This window comes from Halichoeres trimaculatus, unplaced genomic scaffold, assembly GCF_033239565.1.
Source record: "Halichoeres trimaculatus isolate MK-OKI-2021-1 unplaced genomic scaffold, fHalTri1.1 fHalTri1_scaffold_2, whole genome shotgun sequence".
Taxonomy (NCBI): Eukaryota; Metazoa; Chordata; class Actinopteri; order Labriformes; family Labridae; genus Halichoeres; species Halichoeres trimaculatus.
Window position 1 is genome coordinate 21,435,988 of NW_027437180.1, and position 22,605 is coordinate 21,458,592.

The 22,605-nt window shown below is 40.4% G+C and overlaps 1 protein-coding gene across 1 annotated transcript in view; it reads right to left on the reverse strand.

Moving 5' to 3' along the window:
• The window catches only part of LOC141802215 (uncharacterized), a 45,476-nt gene extending 23,848 nt beyond the window's left edge, over window positions 1–21,628 (reverse strand). The window contains exons 1-6 of the mRNA XM_074685728.1: window positions 21,289–21,628; window positions 3,995–4,168; window positions 3,814–3,905; window positions 2,718–2,839; window positions 2,352–2,514; window positions 1,146–1,268 (exon numbers count right to left, since the gene is read on the reverse strand). Of these exons, the coding sequence (XP_074541829.1) occupies window positions 1,146–1,268; window positions 2,352–2,514; window positions 2,718–2,839; window positions 3,814–3,905; window positions 3,995–4,168; window positions 21,289–21,364 (750 nt within the window). The 5' untranslated portion in view covers window positions 21,365–21,628. The remainder of the gene's footprint in view (window positions 1–1,145; window positions 1,269–2,351; window positions 2,515–2,717; window positions 2,840–3,813; window positions 3,906–3,994; window positions 4,169–21,288) is intronic.
• Between the last annotated feature and the right edge of the window lie 977 nt (window positions 21,629–22,605).

Consider the following 22,605-nt stretch of genomic DNA (forward strand, 5'->3'; position numbering starts at 1 on the left):
TGAGATTTCTGCGTATTTGTGTGTGGACATAACTACATGCGTCATATTTTAAGATGTAATGGGAACCACAAAGTGTTAAATGTCTCACTTGCGCTCCATGCTGAAAACCTTTTTCCACAGCTCACAGTGATGTTTTTAATTTATGTGAGCCACAGAGTGTAAATATATGACTGGTAACAATTAAAACATCAGTCTCGCTGTCATATCTTTGCTCTAAACTGTCCATAAATACCTGTAATGGTTTTCCCTTCTACAAATGAAACCCTGGGAGGCGTCTTTACCTTAAGGGTGACAGTCACGATTTACAACATCTTACACCTGAGATCCCTCAGAGAGTGTTACATGTGAAGTGAATGATCCCACTGATAAGGGGGCTAACCGCTCTGTGATTGGCTGTTAGAAAGGGAGGCTTACATAACATGGGGGCCAGATGAATCCGCAAACCCATATCTTATTTGATCCAGCAGATGTGTCTGGTCTCCCTCACGTTCAGACCATCTGGGGTGATTCAGGTCGGCTGAGCAACTAAAACCAAGGTCAGGAAATGGCATCAGCGGCTCAGCGGCTGAACTTTCTATGTAGCATGTTGTTGATACTCGTGATTCATCTGACAATTTACTGTCATATTTGTGGCCATAAAATGCATAATTATAAAAATAATATAACACCTGTGTAGGCCACCATTCTGTTAAGTTAGGTCAATCTTGGGTGAGGGGCTCTATTTATTACAATATTTGCTTGCTAGTACTTATACTGCTTTATAAATAGCCTGAAAAGTAGCTCTTAGCTACAAAATCCTTTCATATAATAGTTGTGCATTGTGAATTTAGTTTGTATTGATGGATTAACAACATGACAGCTTACAACAGAAGTGAAGGAAACCCTTGGAGCTCCCCCTCCTCACTGCCTACAGAGTTTGTTGCAAAGTTTGCCTCCACCTTGCAAACCGATTGGACATAGATCAAACAAGCATTTCCAATATGGTGAAAATGATCGTTTGGCTTCAAATCTCCACTTCAGATATCAGTGGGTGATGTCACTTAGACTATATTCACATCCAGAGCCTTTTCAGTTGCACTGTGATACATACCTCTTGAAACTAAACACAAATGGACAGACTCCAGCACTGCCAACATGGGACTCACCTCCTCAGCCTCTGATAATATGGTGTTGTATGGCAAAGGTGCGCCACAGTCTGGGATGTAGTCCTGACAGTACGTCCTTGCTGCTGCGGGGTCTTCAACAATCAGCAGCTGCTGGATTTCACCCTGTTTCACAAAATCATGCAGAGCTGTGACTCTCCACACATTAGTGAAAACATATGATCATGAGGAATGCAACACGAGGAGTCAAATCACATCAGATCCGCCATCACCCTTCACTCACTGCGATAAGTCATTACTTCTGTGAATGACATGTCAAATCTGTCTTTCTCCCTCGACTTCATCTTGACTGTATGTGTTCATTAAATCAGATCAAAGTGGTTCAACAAGCTGGCTTTTATCGCTGGGCTGCAGTTAATTGTCTCCAGAGCTTCAGCCAAAACCTGTGCCAGCACATCAAGGCCTAAACTTTTTTTTTTTCTTCTTGCTCTATTTTACACACCAACACATGGAAGAGAGTCCAAGCCAAACATGGACAGGGAGTGGTCCAGTTAAACAGATGGACCACCTGACATTACACCAAAAGCAAAGGTCAAAGGTCACCCCCAGGACCCTACAAAATGACTCCACCCTGCTGAAGACAACAACAGAAGCAGAGCTTGTAAAAGTTAAAATACATTTACCAGATTCTTTTTAAGAGGAGGAGTTTCTGCAAAGTGCATATTGTAAAGACTGTGTATTCTTAGTTTAAAAAGGTGTTAATATCTGCAGTGACTACAAATGAGATCAGACTGAGGAAACACAGGGAAATTAAAAGGAGATCACCTGCATCTTTGTAATATCGAAGTACTGAACTGAAAGAGGAACTGAAAGTGCAGTTTACCCTAGCAACCACAGGAGGGCAGTGTGAGGAGACAGGCCTTATGTTAATTCATTTGTCCCACTTTGATAGAGAAATCAAACAGGCTGCAACAAGCAGAGACACTTCCTAACCACATACAAGGAACTTATTATGTGTTCTCATTTTCTGCCAAGTTTTTTTTCCTCTTTTAAAAAAGCCAAATGAGTTTAAAGTTAACATGGAGGGTTATGTGGATGAGATTACTTAGCTCCTTCATCCAGAACAAAAATGACTATGACTGTTTAACCTCAATTCCTTTCAGCTTTTACCTCTGGTGTTTCTTTTTATCCACTTCAGTCTACACACATGCACACATACAGTCAGTGAACACACACTCACAGTCCTACCTCAAACACGCCTTCATCCAACAGTCTTGTCCCAAATACAGTAACTCCCTCGGTGCTCACATGGGGGTCAAACCCCCTGAGCAAGTCCAGGGTGTCCAGTTTGACACAGTCCAGGTACAAAGTCACAGTTTGTCCCTCCACACTGTAAGCGACTCTGTGCCACCTGACAGGAAACAGAGAAGAAGAAATTTGAACCTTTTACAGATTAACCCAAAAAATAGTGGGTTGTCAGCCAAATGAAGAAAACTATGTTGGAATTTGAAAGAAAGGTGAACCCAAAATATGTCCAAGGTTGTGTGTGTGTGTGTGTGTGTGTGTGTGTGTGTGTGTGTGTGTGTGTGTGTGTGTACAGATGCAGTTACCCACTTGCCATCAGCCAGGTTGATCTTTCTAAAGGTTGGGTAGAGTTCAGGTGGGGGCTGACCCTCGTGGTCCTCATACAGAAAGACTGGAGAACGACCGATCTCCAGACCCAGCTGCTGTGTGCCCTGACAGATCATGGGAAAATTGGAGATGAGCCTGGTTGAATTTTAAACAAGTGTCCCCTTGAGGTCCTTGTTTTTGCTGCTAGTCACTCTGATTGTTATACAAAGTGGATCAGACCTTGTCTACACAGATTTCGAGTCCTGATGAAGGAGATGTCTCATCGTAACCAATGATGATGGATTCTTTGGAAAACAGTGAACTTTGTTGCAGAGGGATTAAAATCACTCTTACTCTGTATTACCCAGTACGAGCTTATATTGATGTGATTTGTTTGTTTTTTTAACTGTCAAAATGAGCTTCAGTCAGACTAGACTGAGGTTTTGTATAATTCATTTTATCCTTCTTTTTTTTAAAACAGGCTCTAGTTGGAAGAAGGGATGGACTTAACAAAACTGAGCCCCTGAAACCCTGCCTCCACTATTTGTTAGGACAAGTTGATCTATGATTTGGTGTTTTGCCAGAGCAATCATTAATGGCATGCCCCAAGTAAGCAGTGAAGCTTTGTTTCTTCACATGCCAAGTTCAGAAAGATACAGATAACTATATGGACGCCTATAAATAAGAAAGCTATAATTCACACTGATTGTCTCAAAGTAACTTTGGCACACACACTAGACTCCTGGTTACATAACAGCACAGAGAAGAATCTTTAAAATGAGAGAGACCATAAAGACAAACATTTACAGTTAGATGTCAATTCTCTGATCAAGCTTCAACAGGTATGTCAGCCATAAAGACATCAAAACCCCCTGCTTTGTTCAGAGCTTACCTACAATACAAAATTCAGTCAGAGGTGGACTGTTGCAGGAAGATGTCAAGAGAATTGTGAATCAGAATTAAAAAGATGTTTCTTTTGGTCGAAACTTGGAGCTAGTAGTACAGTCACACTCCAGTGGTTGTGGGAAAACTACCTCAAAAACCAATCGACAACACTGTTAGGTGTTTCCATCCTGCTGAAGGTATGCATGATGCGTACCTGTGAGTCGTATATGGAGAGGAGAAAGGCTTGCGATCCTTTGACAGCTCTCACTGTTGTCATGACAGAGAAATTTGTTGGGAATGGTGAATCTGGAGAGAATGGGCACAGACATTAGGTAACAGCCTTGATGTTTGGTAATACTTTCAAACAAGCACATGTAGAGTTACTTGTAACCTACTGGGGAAGAGTTGCATGGTGGGCGCGCTTAGTTGTATCTTCTTGTCAATCTTATAGGACAGGTCCGTCTCCTCTCGTCCTGTCCTGGAGACACACAGTCCTGACTCCAACGACACACCCTCCATGTCTTCTGACAGCTCCAGGATCTTCAGGACATCAATTGGATCATTATCAGCTGCAGGGAGACAAGAAACTGCCTGAGTCTACCTTCATTTTATGGGAAAATATATTCATCGACAAAACACAACAACTTCACTCTTTCATAAATCCTTTTTGATCAAAACGTGACCTGTGCACATCTCTCCAGCACCAAACACACGTCATCTTTGCTTTAAGCAGCACGTGTCGGGAATCTGACATAATCAGACTTCAGCTTCAGTAGGCATTAAGTTTAATAACTGTGCTTATTCATGTGTGTGACAACTGAATCATGCTTCACTTTCTACTGTTACTGCCAATGAGTTTCCTGAGTCTTATTATGTAACAGTTGTGCATCAGCTGCGCTTTATTTAGCCTTTTGGTTCCAACCTAGCTCTGTGGAGCGTCTGTGACAGCCACAATCTATCAAGGACTATTTATCTTGAAATAACACATACATAAATGTAAATAAAACATTTTTTTTCATCCAGTATCCATACAGTCATGTTTGACACTGTGTGCTTACAAAAAAAAATCAGTTCAAGGTAAAAGTCAGTGAGGAAAGATTATTCATAAGAGTCTACTTTTGGCTCTGCCCCTGGCAAGGTTTTTACATCAAATAACATTTTGTCGAATGAGTTTAGAAAAGAAGTAAACTTCCTTGAGCACATGTATACACTATACCTAAATCGTGTTGGGTGTCATTGATTGGCATCCTGAGAGGATCTATGTGTGTTTATTGTGGTTCCTTCTTTTCTTAAAAGTGGTACCTCTGTCTCTTTTAGGGATGGATATCAATAACCATTCTGGTTAAGAACCGATTAGAAATTGTTCATCAATTAGCTTTGATGCTAAAAGATTCCTTTGTTAAATCTCTACATTATTACAGAGCGGCTGAGCCTTACTTCAACATCACATGATGTGCCACACGTCATTCACTCTCATCAGTCAGCAGCAGAATTCTCCAAGACAGCAACAGGATCAAAGTGATCTAAAGCTTGGCTTTACTATGCCAAAAAGATCGCAAGGGTGGCAACTCTACCAACATGTTTAAAACCTTTCCTGATGGCGCACAGTGTTGAATACCAAGAGTGTCATGTCATAATTACTTAAAAACAAACTAAAATAAAATTATTGACAAAAAAACCTGTAAAGCCTACTTTTTGGAAACACAAAATTCTTAGGAAGAATTGATAAGGGCATCAATAAAGAATTGAATTGAAAAGAGGTATCATTAATGGATTTGTTCTCAATAAAATCTTATCAATCTCTTATCAGTCTCTTCAGTGATCTTCTCCTGTTGGTGTGCAAAAAGTTTGTTTGAAACAAAATTGTATTGTAAAAAATCACATCTATTTTTTTTGAGCCAAGCATCACTTCCTTTGAATATTTTAGTGTAAACATTGTTTTTCTTTTCCTAGTTAGTCATCTTGTCTAACACATACCCCCTACCAGCTGTTACAGGCGTTCAAAACAACCATGTAGTTTTTTGTTTTTTTTTTCAAGTTCACAAAGAATGATTGCTGAATCTGTTCTGTAACATGCTAAAAACTCCTCATAGTGACTTACATGTCTACATAAAAATGCTTGTTCACATGTCTACAGCACTCCAAGCAGCCATTTCACGGAATAGAAAAGAAGCAGTAGAAGGTAGAAGCCACCTTGCTCACACAGAAGGAGTAAAATTGTCAGATGTTTCACGCTTGCTGTGCCATCTGCTTTTCCTGGAAAGAAACGTTTCATGAAAGAAAAAATGTGTGAGTAAGCTGGACATTGCCTTTCCATTGACAGAAAGTCTTTATTCACACAGTGAGGCGCGCAAATTATTAGCTTCATACTGGGTCTTTTACGCTCTATATTAAAGTCAATACAATGGCAAAAGGACTGAGAAAGTAACATTAGTGCATCCTTAATAAATGCACAAATATATGTAAAACTTTCTTTAAATGATCAAAACTTGTTTTTCTGTGATGTAATCACTCAGACATGCTGGACCTTTAATTATACTGCCAGTAAACCTACTAATGAAACAGTTTATCAGTCGCACCATGTGCTTATTGTCTCTGAGGGATGCTGGTGCCTTCTGAGGACACATGGTGCAGAAACATGTTGTAAACACACAATGACGCCCATCTGGGCTCTGACACAAGCAGCCGTCTGATACACAAAACAAAGAGTGATACCCGATGGTGATAGAGGACACAGGAGATTGGACAATAATGCAGCCTAACACATGCACAGAGCATGACATCTGGAAGGCTAAAAATGCAAAGAGAGCTGCAGCTTGAGCAGAAATGCAGATCATGTGTACGCACACATTCTTTCAAACAGTGCAGACACACAGAGAGCGGTCACAGAGAGCTGGGAGGTGGACCAAGCAGGAAAAGATGGGACTTTTAAAATCAAAACTGGGGGAGAGTGGAGGATAAATGCGCAGCACGCTGAAAGTGAAAAGAAAGAGGATGGTGTAGGGAAGGAGAATAGAGGAAATAATAGATGGTAGTGGAGAGCAGAGGAGGGCATGCCTCTACTGGTATGGCTTCTTTTCACACGTATTTCTGCAGCTTACGTAAAGCCTCCATCTGTCTCGCACCTTTCAACACACACACACAGTAAAACACGCATGCACGTGCATGTGCGTGAACACAAGAAGTTGGCATGATGTCAGAGTCTGAGTGCCAGATGTATTAGCTGCCCATTTTTTCACTTGTTCACTTGTCTGACTGCCAGGCCGCCTGCTGACATTCTTTCAGCTCCACCTTTCATGTTATTTACTGATACAGTTAATACTGAGCAATTAAAACTGTCAGTGTTTTATTGCTGTTGTTGCTTTATTGGCTGAGAAAAATGCAAAAAAGCTGATATTCAGCACATATTTTGTAGTCACAGATTCCAGTTGCAGCAAAGTTGCACAATTATAACTTGCATCCAAAACTCTCAACTCTAAACTGCCATTCAAAATGACAACATTCATCCAAAATGAAGAAGAAAGTGAGGGCGCCGTATAAACTTTTGGTAGCTACAGATGTTTATGGTTTGCAAATCATTTCAACCCCATATTTCACTGAAAACAGTGCAAAGATAACAAATCTAATGCTGAAACTGAAAAATGTTACTCTTTAATGATAAATATATGCTCACTTTTAATGATACTGATGCCAGGGACACATTTCACCTGGGATAAAGACAAAACAACACTGGAAAAAGTTTTGCAATGCTCAAGACACCTGGAGGAACATCTCGCGACTAATTAAGTTAATTTGCAACAGGTTAAAAACACGACTGGGAACAAAAAGAGCATTCCAGAGAGGTTGAGTCTCCCAGAGGTAAAGATGGAGAGGTTCAGCGCTCTGTGAGAGATTGTGTGAGCAATCAGTTGAACAATTTTAGATTAATTTATCCCCTGTTTAAATTTGCAAAGAATTCTGGGATTTTTACTCATCAAAAGTGTGTAATATTGGTAGAAGATCGTGGGAATCTGGAGAAACCTCAAATGGGACAAAGCCAGAAACGAGAGGATTACTAGAGAATGGAAAAAGGTAGAAACAAACTTTTTTTTTTCCTAATGAAAAAAGAGATTCCACTTTTTCTTTTGGTGGTTTTGGGGTTTACATGGTCATAGAACACAATAATCTGTGGGTCTTGAAAGATTTGTCAAAATGTTCTAAAACAGCTTGCTGTATGGGGCTCTCTGATCTGAAAACAGCTGGCAGCCGATGTGGTAATACAGAACAATGTACTAGGGATAGACCAATTATCGGCCAGGCCGATTATCGTGCCAGTATTTGGCCTTTTGGGGCATATTGGCATCAGCCTTTTTTTAAATCCAACGGTCAATATGGAACCCATTCAAAACTGTGATGTTTTGGCTCTGATGTATCTCTGCACAGAGTTTCTCCCTGTCTGCACTATGGAAGCCCTAGATGGTCATTTAAAATCAGTTGTGTAAAACCAAACAGAAAATGAATTCAACTGCATTACATGCCTGTAAAAGGCAGCACAAACTCATTTCTGTCCAGTTTTATTGCAGTTACATAGAAATTTTGGAAAACTTTATTTACTGTAGAAAATTTTAGCTACATACTTTTTTAAGTTTTCATTTAACTTTATAAAACATGCTGCTAAGCGTGGGAGCTGTTTAAAAAACATACGCTTGAAGGCATTTGATTGCAGTTAAGTGTTGGAGTTTGTATTGTTGAAATTTTTTTCCGCCACTATTTTCACTTTGACTGCAAATGAATATTGGCTTCAAATATCGGTTATCGGCCTCCTTACCTGCTAATAATCAGTATCGGCCCCAAAAAATCCATATCGGTCTATCTCTACAATGTACTCAGGTTTATTTTATGCCGCCACCCAGACAATTCCTTTTTCAGGGAGAGCCTTTATATTTTGGTAAGACCATGCCGAACCATATTCTGAACGAAGCACAACAGCACAGCTTGATAGTAGGTGCTACAGTGGCCTGCCTGCAGTCCTGATTGAAAACGTTATCCTACACTGAAAGGTCAAAGCTTTGTACATTTTTTGAACAGAAATGTTGGAGTAAAAGAATGAAAAACAGCACACTTCGTTATGACTTCACACACATCCTTAGACCAACCAGACTTGAACCTATAATCAGCCTCAAACATCTGTATGGGTTGTTATCCCTCTTCACATGGTCTTATAAACAAACAGCTCGCACCGTTCATGTCTCAGAGTGGTTTGCTGCTTCCTGTGGTTGCTGGTCTGTTTTTGTTTTTTGTGAGGTCACTGGAGCACATTCCAGCTAGTGAAGTCACTGCACCTTAATGATAGATCTGACTAATAACTGGTACAAGTAAATATCCTGTTTGACATACTAAATGAGCCCATAATAAGTCAGTGGCCTCATTTTAGCCTTTACACATTCCCTCTGTTATCATTAGAATTGGGTTTGATAAAAATACTGATACCAGTTTTGTGTTGTTATAGTTTATGTGAGTGGAGAGAGCAGTTATTTTTGATTAAGAAGAGTAAAGTCAATGCTGGGGTGCCAAAACCTGCAGCTCATGCTGTCAAAGTAAGGGTGAGTTAAAATACCTGTCATTGTTTTAGCTGGTATGATTGTACTGCAGTGATGAGTCTGCTGTGTTTTACTGCTCTGTAAGTTAAAGATGTCAAAATGTTCTGTTCATTGCTAAAATTAGGACAACTAAGTCAACTCTGTGGTCTGAAACCACCAGAAAGTAAGGCCAGCTGTATCACCTTCAATTAGCATAATGATTTGCATTAAGTGGAAAGCATGATTCTAGCCAAAGCTCACAAAACCATCCATCAACACTAACACTTAATAAGCAAGAAACTCCTGGCCAAAATGAAACCAATTATTAAGCAAAGTCTGTCCAATGTTAGCTTAGCTCAGCTTAGCTTACCACAGCAGGTTCATGCCACGCTAAGCTAACCACATCTGCAGTTTATTTTTTTACATACAGGCATTAAATGGTATCAGTCTTTTCAACATAAGCAAGTAGAAAATTATAGCTACAAAAAAACGCCAAACAAAGACTGCAAGTCCTCAAAATACATGTACAATTGTATCCACGCCATCAAAGTCCTTCCACAAACACATTTAAAGATAAGCACAAATATGCCTTTTTGATGCTACATTAGCATGGTTTTTTTCAAGGCAGTGATCCTGTGATGCCATAGGATTGCATTATTTTTTATTTCTTGGTCAAAGATTAGCATGATTATCTGTTAATCTTATCTGTTTATATAATATTTAGGCTTTAGTGAACACATGTTGAAGCCTTTGTTGCTTTTCAGAAGACACCCAGCACTCATAAGCAGTGTGTTTAAAAAAAGAAGAGTTTTTCCTCCATACATTCCAAGAAATGATCGGCAGCACTGACATCTGAATGCAGCAGAGGACAAGACGGGACATGGAAACTGAGCTCCTCTTCTGTATGGCCTCCTTAAACACTTGAACACTTGAGACAGTGTTTCTCTATACTGTTGATGCATGAGAATGTACAAGCACAAAACCCCATCCACAGTGTGTGCATGTTTGTGTGTGTGTGTGTATATGTGTGTCGTATGTACACACAGTACAGCCCATATACGTTGCTGAAAACTCACAGAGTTGTGTTCTGGTCTCCATCACTTCCTGAGGCAGTAAACTTTTGGTGTGCAGGGCACCGTGATCAACATGCACACACATGCAGAGTATGTCAAATCTAAGCCTCAACATAAAGCAGAGCGACCGTAGTTAAAACAGAAAATCCACAAGAACTACAACACTGAAAGAGATAGAAGACAGAAGATAGACTTAACAACTGACACTCAGTAATCTTTATTTATTTCACTTTTACGTACAGACCATCCGTTTAACATGAAGGTTTTCTTGTTTTGCTAAATAAGAGACATTTTTAACTGAAGGAAAAATCCATTCAAAAACAGCCAACCCAGCTCACACATTATAATTTGCCTCCACTACCAATGATTCAGGTCTTTGTTTTCACCATGGCTGCCATCAGCAAATATTGATCAAGAACATCAGGAAACTGCCCCAGGTGGAACAGGCGTTAGACCAGGGATTCCCAAAGTGGGGATCACAAGACGCCGAGGGCGGGGGGGGCGCAAGATGGTTCTCAGAATCCTCTCAATGTGACCCCGGAGATGATCACGACAGATTAACAACAGTATCATCCACAGGTGACAGGTGACTTTACAGCGGCCCAGCAAACAGCGATCATATTTTGCTCAAATCAATACACCAAGCTTTAAGCCAAAGTTTTATCTTATTTTTTATCCAAATGAAACGTTGGTTCATACCGTCCTAAGACAAGGCAGAGAGACCAGCAGAGAAGACTGTGGAGGAGAGTGGAGTGCCCCTGTCAGAAAGGCTGTAATCATCTGGCACTGGAGGAGGAAGACATCACCGTAAGGCGGTCCATAAGCAGTTTGACCATCCTTCCTTAAGTGTTGTAAGTATTGAAAGGAATATATCCAGTATAGATGGAAATGTGTCATTATCAGTGAAGTACAACATCCCCAGTGTGTGGTGTGCACCCACAGGCTTGCACACGCTCTTAACATCCCTCTCTTGCTGCCAAACCAGCAGTTTTTGTCTGCTGAAAAGAGAGAGCACTGCAAGGCCAAAAGACAGTCATAACTACTCAAACAACATCCACCAAAGTACAAAAGGACTTAACGTCTTAGCTGATTGACCAAGAGAGAAAAGGGAAATATACTTTGCATTTAGATAAATCCTCAGATGTATCAAACTCTGCATTGCTGCAGCAGTGCTGGATAAAAAGAAAGGACTCAAAGCAAGAATCTAACAAGTGGCGCCAAACATAAACTTTACGCACTGTATGATCCACAGAAAAGCTCTAGAGAGTAAATTGCTTGAGCCTGAGCTTAAAAATGTTCTTAAGACTGCAATCAAAATTGTCAACTGAATAAAATCTTGTCCACTCAACACCAGGATGTTTGCCACTCCCTGCAACAAACTGTGATGCTCCATCAAGATGTGAAAAAGGTGGAGATGCTAGCAGCTCATTGAAATCACCATCAGGCACTAAATTTCAACTGCAAACTCCACAGAGCTGCAGAACACTGAGCAAATCCCCTGAGTAATTCTTTATTAAACGTTGCATCAAATTTTTTGAAAGTTCTTCTGTTTATCTGAATTGTTCCTGGGTAAAAACCATAGACTGCTCAGCTTGAAGTAAGGTCTCAACAAAAACTGCGCCCCCTGGTGGCTGGCTACAGTATAGGTTAAAAAATCTGCCTTCTTAGCCATTCTAGATGGGCTGTGGGCAAACTGCTATAATGGCTGTGCCTGTGACGGGGGTATTTTGGCTTAAAAACAGTACAATGTTAAATGGTGGAGCCACGCTGTCCACTCTATATACTTTCTATGGTAAAAAACAGGAGAACAGGTCTGGGAGAACAAGCATTTGTTGGGGATTTTTTGATAATGGTTTACACAAAGGTGAAGTGGTGATACACGTAGAGGGCACTTGGGGTAGGAGAAAAAAATAAAAAAATCGATACATCGGGAATTTTTTGTTTGACAATATAAAACAAAAAAAAGTTACCACTTTTCTCTAGCAGAGAGTGAAATGTTTCTCTCTGACTCACATGATGTGCACTTTATGGGAAAATATGGCTCCTGATGTAGTCTGTAGACATTATCATCTAGTCTAGTGTTAAAAAACAAACTAAAATCTCAAAAATCGTAAATATCAAAGAATCGCAATTTAAATGAAATCGGCACCCCAAAATCGTAATAGAATAAAATCATGATAAAAGCATGTCGTCCCAGCCCTACAGGTCACCAAAGTTAAGTGGGTCAGTGAAACAGACAGAGACAAACAACACACCGTCACAAAGACAACTTAACGGGCACCATATTAGAAAGACATTGAATTTTCTGGAACCAGATGCTTGTCTGTGTGTGTGTGTGTGTGTGTGTGTGTGTGTGTACTGAATGAGGGGAGTGCTTTTTTTGTGAATGTGTGTGGTAGGACGTGTGTTTATAATTAGCCTGTTATTAACTCAATGGTGGTGAAGAATGTAATAACATGCCTTTTGCAGAAACAAAAACTGTTGTTTTGTGAAAACTCCATAACACAAGCACACGCACGCACGCACACACACACACAGGGTTAAAATACCCCAAAAAGGATTCACCTCAGGAACCTGTCATTATAGTCCCTCACCTCTTTCACTCTCTGCTGCTTGCTTTCCTCAAATGTCTCGTCTCTCTCAAACATCTGACACGGCTCTCCTCGGAGACTAAACTTTTAAAGATAAAAAGAGCGAGATGAAAACCAGGAGGGAGAGAAGAGTAGAGGAGAACTGTTGTAGAAGGAAGAATAGTATGGAGGGAGCACATGTTTTCTTTCCTCCCAGTTCGGCTGTCTCTGATCAAAGAAGCACACTGGATTCTCTGTCCTGCTGGTACAAACACATTAAACACATTTCTCGTCTTTGCATACAGAAAGTCTGCTCTAAATGACTTCCAGTCTGACTAAAGAAGGAAAAAAGACAGATCTGTCTCTGCTTCAATGAGGATCTCCAAGAACTTCATAAAAATCCTTTCCCTCAGCAGAACAATGGGGAACAGAGCAGCTGTTTAATCCTCTAAGTTGTTCAAATCAACTTAGGAGTGACGTCATCATTCAACCAGTGGCTTTACATGAGGTGGGCTGCTGATTCATTGTAATATCTTTTTGTCCAGTGTTGTTTTTAGTTTTTTTGTGCGAGCTTCTTTTGTTGCTGTCTTGGGAATGCCTCTTTTTTAAAGATTTTGGAGTATTCCTGGAAAAACTACTGCTACAAACCAAACCCCACATGATGAATCCTCATGAGTGGTGACAGAGAGGACAAACAGATAGACACGTGTGCTTAATCTACTTCGAGGAATCTGTGGCACATGTGTTGAAATCACACATCATTTCACGTCTCAACAACGCAGATCCAGAATCTTCTTGATCCAAATGGACAACAAATGTTTTTACACAAGATCGCTCCAACAAAGTCAGTGTTCCCCCAAAGACGGATCAAAGCCTGGATCAATATTTATAGGGCACAGGGTTCCAGCTCTTCATGGACAGCTACACAGCGCTTTTTTAGGCTCTGTGCTGTATTATTGTTGGAATTTGCATCATACAGTGACTTTGATTTGGAGAACAAAGAATTTTTCTGCATAAAAATGGATTTATAGCATACAAGCTGACTACGCTGGGGCAAAGTGTGAGGTTACAGTGATGACAGAAGTGATCAAAAGCACGAGATTTACAGGCTTTTTAAATATTTTGTGTTCTCATGCAGTAAAAAGCAACATCCTTACATCAAAACAAAAGCTGGATCCACTGACAATCCAAATGTGTCGCAAATGCTCACATTACTTTATCAGAGAAATTGGTTTAAACACTGGCAACTGATGTCATGGGTCAACTTAACCTTGTACAACCAAACTGCATTGAAAAAACAAACACTGTGCTCAAAGATGCAGGCTCACTAGTAAACATGAAGCCTTCTTAACCCTTTCAGGCTCAAATTAAGTTTTAGTAACTGAAAAAAATCAGATATTTTGGGGAAAATATCATATGGGGCAGTTATAAACGATTCAGACTCTTTTGAGAGAGACATTTACATGCAAAGCATTCTGGGATATTGTAACAAAGCTACCCCTAGGGTAAAACCCAGAGGAGATAAAATCTGCTTTTTGGTGTGTACTATTCAGAATGCAGTTTTGGTTTCAAATTAATGGAGGCTGGTAGTGAAATTTACATGAAACTGATGCCTTGAAAATCTGTTTTGGTGAGACCCATGAGGCAGCCATGTTAAAAGTGGCACAGCTCTGCCAATTGGTGGGATAGTGGGAAACTGTTTGTTGCTAATGCACAACTAAGTTCTGCAGTGGTACTTCTGAGAAAAAAGGCTCATAAAATGTGGATGTGGAGTAATTAGGTAACTAGCAATTAGCTGTTGCATATCTTGAGAGGGTTGAAGCCCACTGGCTGCTCTGAAGACAGTACAGTTGATGGGTTTGATGGGATGCCAGACACTTCTCAAGCATCCAAATGAAGCAACTGGATGAGGACAAATGACTTACAGCCAGGACTGCCTCTTCTGTGTCCTGACTTTGTTTCCAGCCCACAAAGCAACTTAGGTGATTGCATGTTCAGATCAAAGTTAAGCAAAATCCATCTCCCAGATATATTGTGGAAAAAAACACTTTAATTTCTTGGTTCACTTAGAATAATTTGTTACATCCGTCAGAAAAAGACCTTTCACCTGTCTTCTCTGAGTCCCTGTATCACTGCAAAAACTGAGTTACACAGAGGCTTTGCTCTGGCTTACTACAGCTGCACAAACCAGCAGAAGAAACCAGTTTTCTTTCCTTTAATTGGTCGCACGTTTGTTCAAGTTTATCCTCAAGAGGAAATATAACTTGTAAAAAAAAGAGGTTGGACAAAGCATTTCGGATTCATTTCAGAGCTCTGGTAATCTTAATGTTGGTGGGTGTTCTATGACACAGCACCAAGCAGATTTGTTGCTCAATTTAAAAAATATTGGGAACAGACTGTTGACTGCGACTGCATGTAAGCGCCTCTTTATAGTAAGAACTGAAATGTTCTCTAGTCATGTCCAATGTGAGTCAGGGTATCTCTAAAGGGGTTGGCGTTCTGCCTGCTTTTGCTCTCCATAAGGACTCTTTTTCTACATAAACAAAGCCTGGAGATGCCAGTTGTCAATTGGGCTACACTTTAGGCAGCGATTTACATCAACGTGGAACCTATCAGTGGAGCTTAAGGAACATTAAACTTATTTCTTATTATTATTCTATATGTTAGGAGGGAAATAACAGAAATAACCTATAAGTACGAGTCGAGATATGTTCAGGATACTGAGACACCTAGTTTCATGGATGGGTCTGGGACAGAAAAAAAGGGGCGCTAGCCTTTGACCTGTTGTAATAACTGTGTAACAAGTTAAAAGACTGTTGATGCATTTGTCAATTTGAACTGTTTTATGGTCCATTAGCTAAAAAAATTACAACATCTGTGATTCAACAGTTTTTGAATTCGTGTCAGCTCTGACAGTGTAACACATTGCTCCAATCAGTGTATTCCCTCTGGTGAGTCATGCTTTGTCTTAAATAAAATAAAGATGCTGTTCGTCTGGAAGAGGCTGATCAGGAGCAATACATAAAAATTAACCATTTATGGTGTCAACTAGTACAAATCTGACTTTAATCATAGATCGGCTCAAAATGTGATTAAATAAAATGAGTTGAACTCAAAAGTGTCTAACGTGTTGAAACAAATCTGAAAGTGAACAGCCATGACACCTCACCATGATAACGTGCGGTGTTTCCCCTACCAATATATGCTGAATCAACATTTCAACAAAATAGTTTTTCCGATGAAGTACCTTTAAAAATGTGCACAAGTTCATAGTAAGTTGTGTGCTTCAGTTTGTACCAAAACACTGGATCCACTGACTGATGAAGTCTTCATAAGGAGAGTTGTGACCATTATAACGATGATACAATAATACCTTCACACAACTGAAAAGTGAAAAGTAGCTAATCCAAAGCTCCTGTGAGGAGTTTAAACTGGTTTTTAAACAGACTGGGATTAACTGTGGTCATTCATGACTTAACATATCAGAGGAGACCACTGGGTCACTGAATGATCACACAATCCACATATACCGTTACAGCCTTAGGTGAAGTCTTCATTTATCACTTTCTCTTTCCTGTCCTGAAAGTCCATCACCAGAAATGCCCTCAGAAATCCCTTACAGCTCCAAACTGACCTAAAAACCTCTTTCAAGCAATTAATCTGAAACTGACAATTTCAAAGACGGCTTTCATTCATCACCCTGAGCACACATTTCCTAATCCATCACTTGAATGGGCAGCTGGAAATATGCCGTTTCTGTAAACTGAGAAAAAGTGTATAGCCAGTACAAACATTATGCATTAATGAAGAATAAATCATCTCTCTGGGTGGGTTATTTTAACTTTTCTTTATGTGCTCCCGTTAACTAAGATCCTATGGTTCATGTTTGCTAGAAGTTAACATAAGACTCCATAAGGCTAAACCGACACTTAAGCTTGTTGTGAATAGAGAACAACGACTCTCAAAACACTCAGTGTAACTAATGTGTGACTTACGGAAAGGCAGGGCTTAGCAGGTAACAACTCTCACATGCAGATGAAGATTTTTGGTTTTGCAGTGGCATTTTCAAAAGTGTACTTTGGCTCTAGTTGACAAACTGTTGCCTTCAAATAGTGTGGTGTTTCTCATGTTCACTGGAAGGGACCGTATGAGTGCCTCCCTCTTAGGCTGTTCACATTAAAGCTTCCAGTTCACGAGTTGTGACGTGTCTGATGATGTTTTCAGAAACGGTGAAGCCAATGGAATCCAGTTTTATTTTTTTAGTCACATTTTTTCACAGCTTTGTGCTATAGTTGGCAAAACACGCTCTACTACACACTTCAATGTTTCAAAGCTGTACAACAGTTATCCAGATGCAACTTTATTGTTTTATTTCTAGCATTGGCATCTTTTCCAAACCTTAATTAGCTTGATTAAGCTTTCTTATTTATTCACACTAATCTGGGACAATTGTAAACACTTGTATGCCAAGTCTTTTCCATACACCCCAGCTGTACAAACTCTATCTAAAGGCATAATAACTTACTACATTAAAGATTGTTGACACCTGACTGTGAAATATAAGAAATTGGCCAAAAATGTTCAAACAAGAACCATATCATCCAGAATTTCAGTTTTATATACACGTATTTACAAACCTGCAAAACTGACTTCAACATGGCTAGTGAAAAGTTGACTATAAACTTGAAAAAAGCAGGAATGTCAGAAAACACATTTTATGGCAATTCATCCAATAGCTTCTGAAATATTTAGTGCTACTTTGACCAAGATTGCTAACTCTTTGTCCTGCTGCTAGCATGACTTATAGTATTTAAAAGAATGGTTTCCACATTGAGCCACTTGAGGTAGTAAAGCTACTGTACTGCCTCTGGCGAGCTCCCAATCAATGATGTCACAGCAGGTGTTTCCAATCAGCTGTCAAATCAAAACAACCTGCTCCAGTATCACGGAGAGGTGAGTGACCAGAACAGCACCTCTGTACATACTCAACCTATGCAGACCAATTCAGGAGTATGTTTCAGCTATTTACCTTTAGTCTGCTAATACTACAATATAATATAACATAAATATAGTCATTGTTGCTAATCAGTCAACATCTCGCTACACAGGCTCAGCCATGATCAATTTAACTCTAAGCATCAAAATCACTCCTGATTTTCTCGAACTCATTTCTGTGAAGCAAACCCCAACTCAGGACAACCACTCACAACCATCTTTACGTGAGTAGCAGTCCAAAGATCATAACAATGAAACTGATGACAAGATAAAGTTTCTCTAGAATTCTCATTAAACACAAACACCATTCTAGTCTACAACCAAGCAGAGATGTTACGTTCTTCCCCAAACATTGGCAACCAGGTTCTATGAGATCACTTTTCTGACAAATGAATACTTTGAATTCTTCAAAAGCAATAAAAAGTGAGACACCGGCGCTCAGCTTCCTGAGGCACAAGTTACATATAGACAAGGTGAGCCAGGTAAGAGCCTGAAACACCTTAGGCCAGACCATGACATGCTTGACCGTAACATGACCACATTTCTCAGGCAACTATGATCATAATTTACACTCAACCTGCTGACAGCCAGGTGTGTGACTGCGTTCAACAGTTAGCCAAAAATCAAGAGTAACATGTAGCCGCAGACAGTTAAATAATAGGTGTTATGAAAGAGTTTGTCCACTCGCCAGTGGCACAAAAGAAAAATACAAATTACACCCTTTGTACGTTAGCATTATTATTTGCTTTTGTCTCTGCATTATAGTTCAGAAAGAGGGGCATTAGCAAATATGTCCTTATTTACAACTCCTCTGACCACCAGGTGTTGGACGCTACAGGGTTCACACCCTTAGCGAGTTTGACCCTGGATGATCCTGTAGGGTCAGAGGTCACATTAGTCACCTCAGTAATGACCTTCACAGACAGAGTATGTTTTAAACCAGAATGTGAGCAACTTACAAAGTCCAATAGTGACATAATCAAACTACAAAAAGAGCCAAACAACCTCCAACTGTTTTTAGACAAACTTTGAACACAGCTGTTTGAAATACTTAAAGGGGCTGTGAGGAGTTTCTAAGTGGTTTTGAAAAAGTCTCCCTTCTAGATATATGCCTGATTGTGGTCCACACTTTAGTCTCAATTTAGGTTCTTTCAAAATGCTTTGTAGTTCATACTTCGTAGCTTCTCAATTGGGTCGAGCAGGACTGGATTGATTTACGGCACGTCGAAGTCTCTATGCCACCACGCCGGACTGTCTGTGGCGCTACATATGGATGGCTACTAAACTGCTGTATGAACTGACAGTTTGCTTGTTGTCACGATGTAAAATCAATTAAATATTTTCTAAATCATTATTTAGTGTAAAAAAACTTGGCCCGTTGAGTTAGCAGCCATGCAATAAGCAAGTGAGAGGGCCTTGGTCAAAAATTGACCTTCTTCATTGGACAATTCAATTTCTATCTAAAGACTTCTTACATTTTGCCATCAGCAGAGGTGTGACTGATGATGGGTTGTTGGAGAGGTGTTTAAATGCAGTTTTAAATATTGTGAGAGGAATATTGTTAAAGGACAAAACCTTTAGAGAAAGCTAAAGTTATGTTTTTTGTAAATCATCTGAACAGTACATGAGAGAAACTTGCAGGTATGTATTGCACAAATATCAGCTACCAGCTTTCTAATGTCTTCTCAGACAGTGCAGGTGGAAGAGGCCTGCTTTTTGACTCAACCACAGTAAGTTGCTTATTGAGTCCAGGACAGTGCACGTGCACACTAACCTGCAAACACAGCTGATGTGACATGCAGAAGAGAACTAAGACATGAGAAGTTTATAGGCACTTTATTTGTTTTTTCTCTACATGGTGAGACTTAAAAAAAACGTCTTGTGGGCCAATAGAGTCCATAAGGACATCATATGTGTCTGACTAAACAACCTTGCCTAATGGTCCCTTTGGTTGCTGTTCTGGATCTTTCTGTTTTATTACATAATCCCATCTTGAGTGGAGGCCGTTAAACCAACTGCTGTTTCAGATTCAAGAATTAACTCTGGCGCTCATCTTTTATCATCATTTTTGGCTGTGTTGCAGAGCCTTAGTCATTGCTAGCTGCATAGCAGCAACACGCTGACAAAGAGACTCCAGGAAGTTACAGCACCTAGCCAAGAGTTATTCTGGTCGATAACACCTGTTACATCAAAAAGTATGCTTTTTTACAACATGGTTTTTGAGCAGTTTAAGCTAAAAGGAAATACTGAGTTAACTGAGAATTGTCTAAAGTTGCTGGTATGGGATGGTTTTCACGTGTTCATATTTTTCCTAGCTTTTTCTCCTTTGATTAAGTGATTGTGCTGAGTTTAGCTACTCTGTTTTAGCTCTCTCTCAAATTGAACTCAGAAATCAAATAAACATAATCTTTGACGAATGACAACTACATTTTCTGATGAAGGCCATATAAGATGTATGACAGCATCAGTGCAGCTCTAACCTCTGAAGTACCTTTTCAAGGCAGTTTCTGCATAGCTGGGCAATAGAATATTTTAACCTTGCCTGATATAAAAAGTCAAAACCTATTATTTGGTTTTGAAATCACTTTTCTGACACGTCAAACATCCATTATTGCAATTTTGTCACAGAGCTGCATTGAGTTAATGGAGATTTTTATAGGTTTCTAACAAAGATCTAACATGATAATGATAAAGCTGGTACAAACACAGTGATGCACATAGCACCCATTCTGATACACCACAATGAGCCTCCTCTCCAACCCACCCTCCTCATACAGTTCCAGTGCAGCTCCAGGGCTGCTGTATGAAACCAAGCATTCCCAGTACAGTACAGTACTGTACAGTATAGCACAGCCCACTTTAATTTGCCCCAGCCTGTTACCTTTTACCCAGCTGCACAGGTTAAATATCCTACACATTGCTGTATGAGAGCACAGACTGATGCAGCAGCAGCAGGTATGGCAGAACAAGTCTAGACATATGGGTCCATGTCTTATGACTGTCTAACAAATGTGCAGTGGGCTCCATGAGCCCAGAATGACTTGCTTCAGTTCATCAAGCTGCAGACCTGCATGACCTGGCCTGACAAAATCATCAGTCAGTGGGTGACCAAAGACAGTGGTATATCAGTTGGTTTTTTTTTTTTTTTTTTTTTTCTGGGAGGGTGGCGTTTAAAGGGAACTTTTCCTGACAAAACAAGTTCACACTGGCAAACCTGAAATTGGACAAATGCACAAATGACAGTGTGTGTTTCCTGCAAAAGGCTACAATTAGTCAATGATGTGGATGGGGCAACATGAACTTCACTCCCCATAAGTGTGTCTCTTGGGTAGGTAGTGACAAATGATGCGAAAAAGTTTGAGGAGCAAAAAGAGGGAAAGACAGGAGAGAGTTTTCCAGTCATTAGTTTGATGTCAAAGATAAAATTAGCGCTTCAGCAGCACGAGAGAAATACTTGCTAAGAAGAGAGAAAGTGCTGGATATCTCGGCTCACCTGCATTCGAGGTGTAAAACACCGTCACGAGCAGCAACAGCAGCCACGTCTCGCGCACCGTGCCCCATCGATCCATCTTTGCATTAGAAGCTATCGATACGGCGGCCAATAATTCCCTCGCGGCTTTTCTGTGCTCCTCGGGACACCTGCAGTAGGGGGATCTTCAGCCCTGCACGCGTGCGTTTTCACAATCGAGGAACTCGCTGTCTTGCGTCTGTGCGTCTCAGCGCGCACTCCACCAGCTAGCAATTAACAGCGCGCGTGCATGAATGCTGATTCAGGTGGTGATGGTTGACGTCCAGCAGCCCATATACTTCTGTTTGAGTTTTTCCTTCGCAATGGACGGATAGAGAGGAAGGACTGGTGGCAGAAATTATCCTTTGTACTTTTAGAGGGTCTTTCCTCCTTCATCTACAGAGAACTTTCCTCACTTTCTCTTCCCTCCTCCACCACCTCCCCTTCCTCCCTCTCTCCTCCAGGGTGACCCCTCCCTCCCTCCCTAGAGACTCCTCGTTGGGGCTCGTGGGGCTGTACAGCAACGTAATTACCGCGCGTGTCACTATTAGCAGAACTACTGGGTGAGTGATTTAAGGGGCTGTGGGGTGTCTCCATCTGCCTTTCTTGTGCTCGCGCAGGAGCACGAATCAGCAGGCGTGACATGGGCATTCTATTCTCACGCGCATCTGCACGAGCACTTTTAAAAAGTTCCAATGACTAAATGTAAAACTGCCAAAAAAGTTTCACTCTGCAGGACGTAATGCAAAAATAAATCATGTACAGCAAGCTTGTGGCACATTTGACTTTTCTGTTCAGTCTCTGTCTACAAACACACACACACACACACACACACACACACACACACACACACACACACACACACACACACACACACACACATAAAGCATGCTAGGACAGGACAACGGTGCTGCCCAGCTAATAAAAATATGCTGCTGCAGATTCCGAATTCCACTACCTGTCTGTCTTTGCCCACCAGACTCTAAAATACACACACACACACACACACACACACACACACACACACACACACACACACACACACACACACACACACACACACACACACACAGAAAAATTGTTCCTATAGGCACAATAAATGGAAGCTGCTCCCTGTGTTCCACTTCATTACTATGTTTTTCCCTTAACTCAAATGCAAAAAAAAGTCTGACAATACACACATCCTACTGGGTGGCATGGGAAACTTTAAAGGTGGTTTTAGAGAAGCTTTATGGGGCTAACAAAAATTTGGCAGAATCAAAGCACAGTACATGCACACACATGCATACATTTACAGGATTA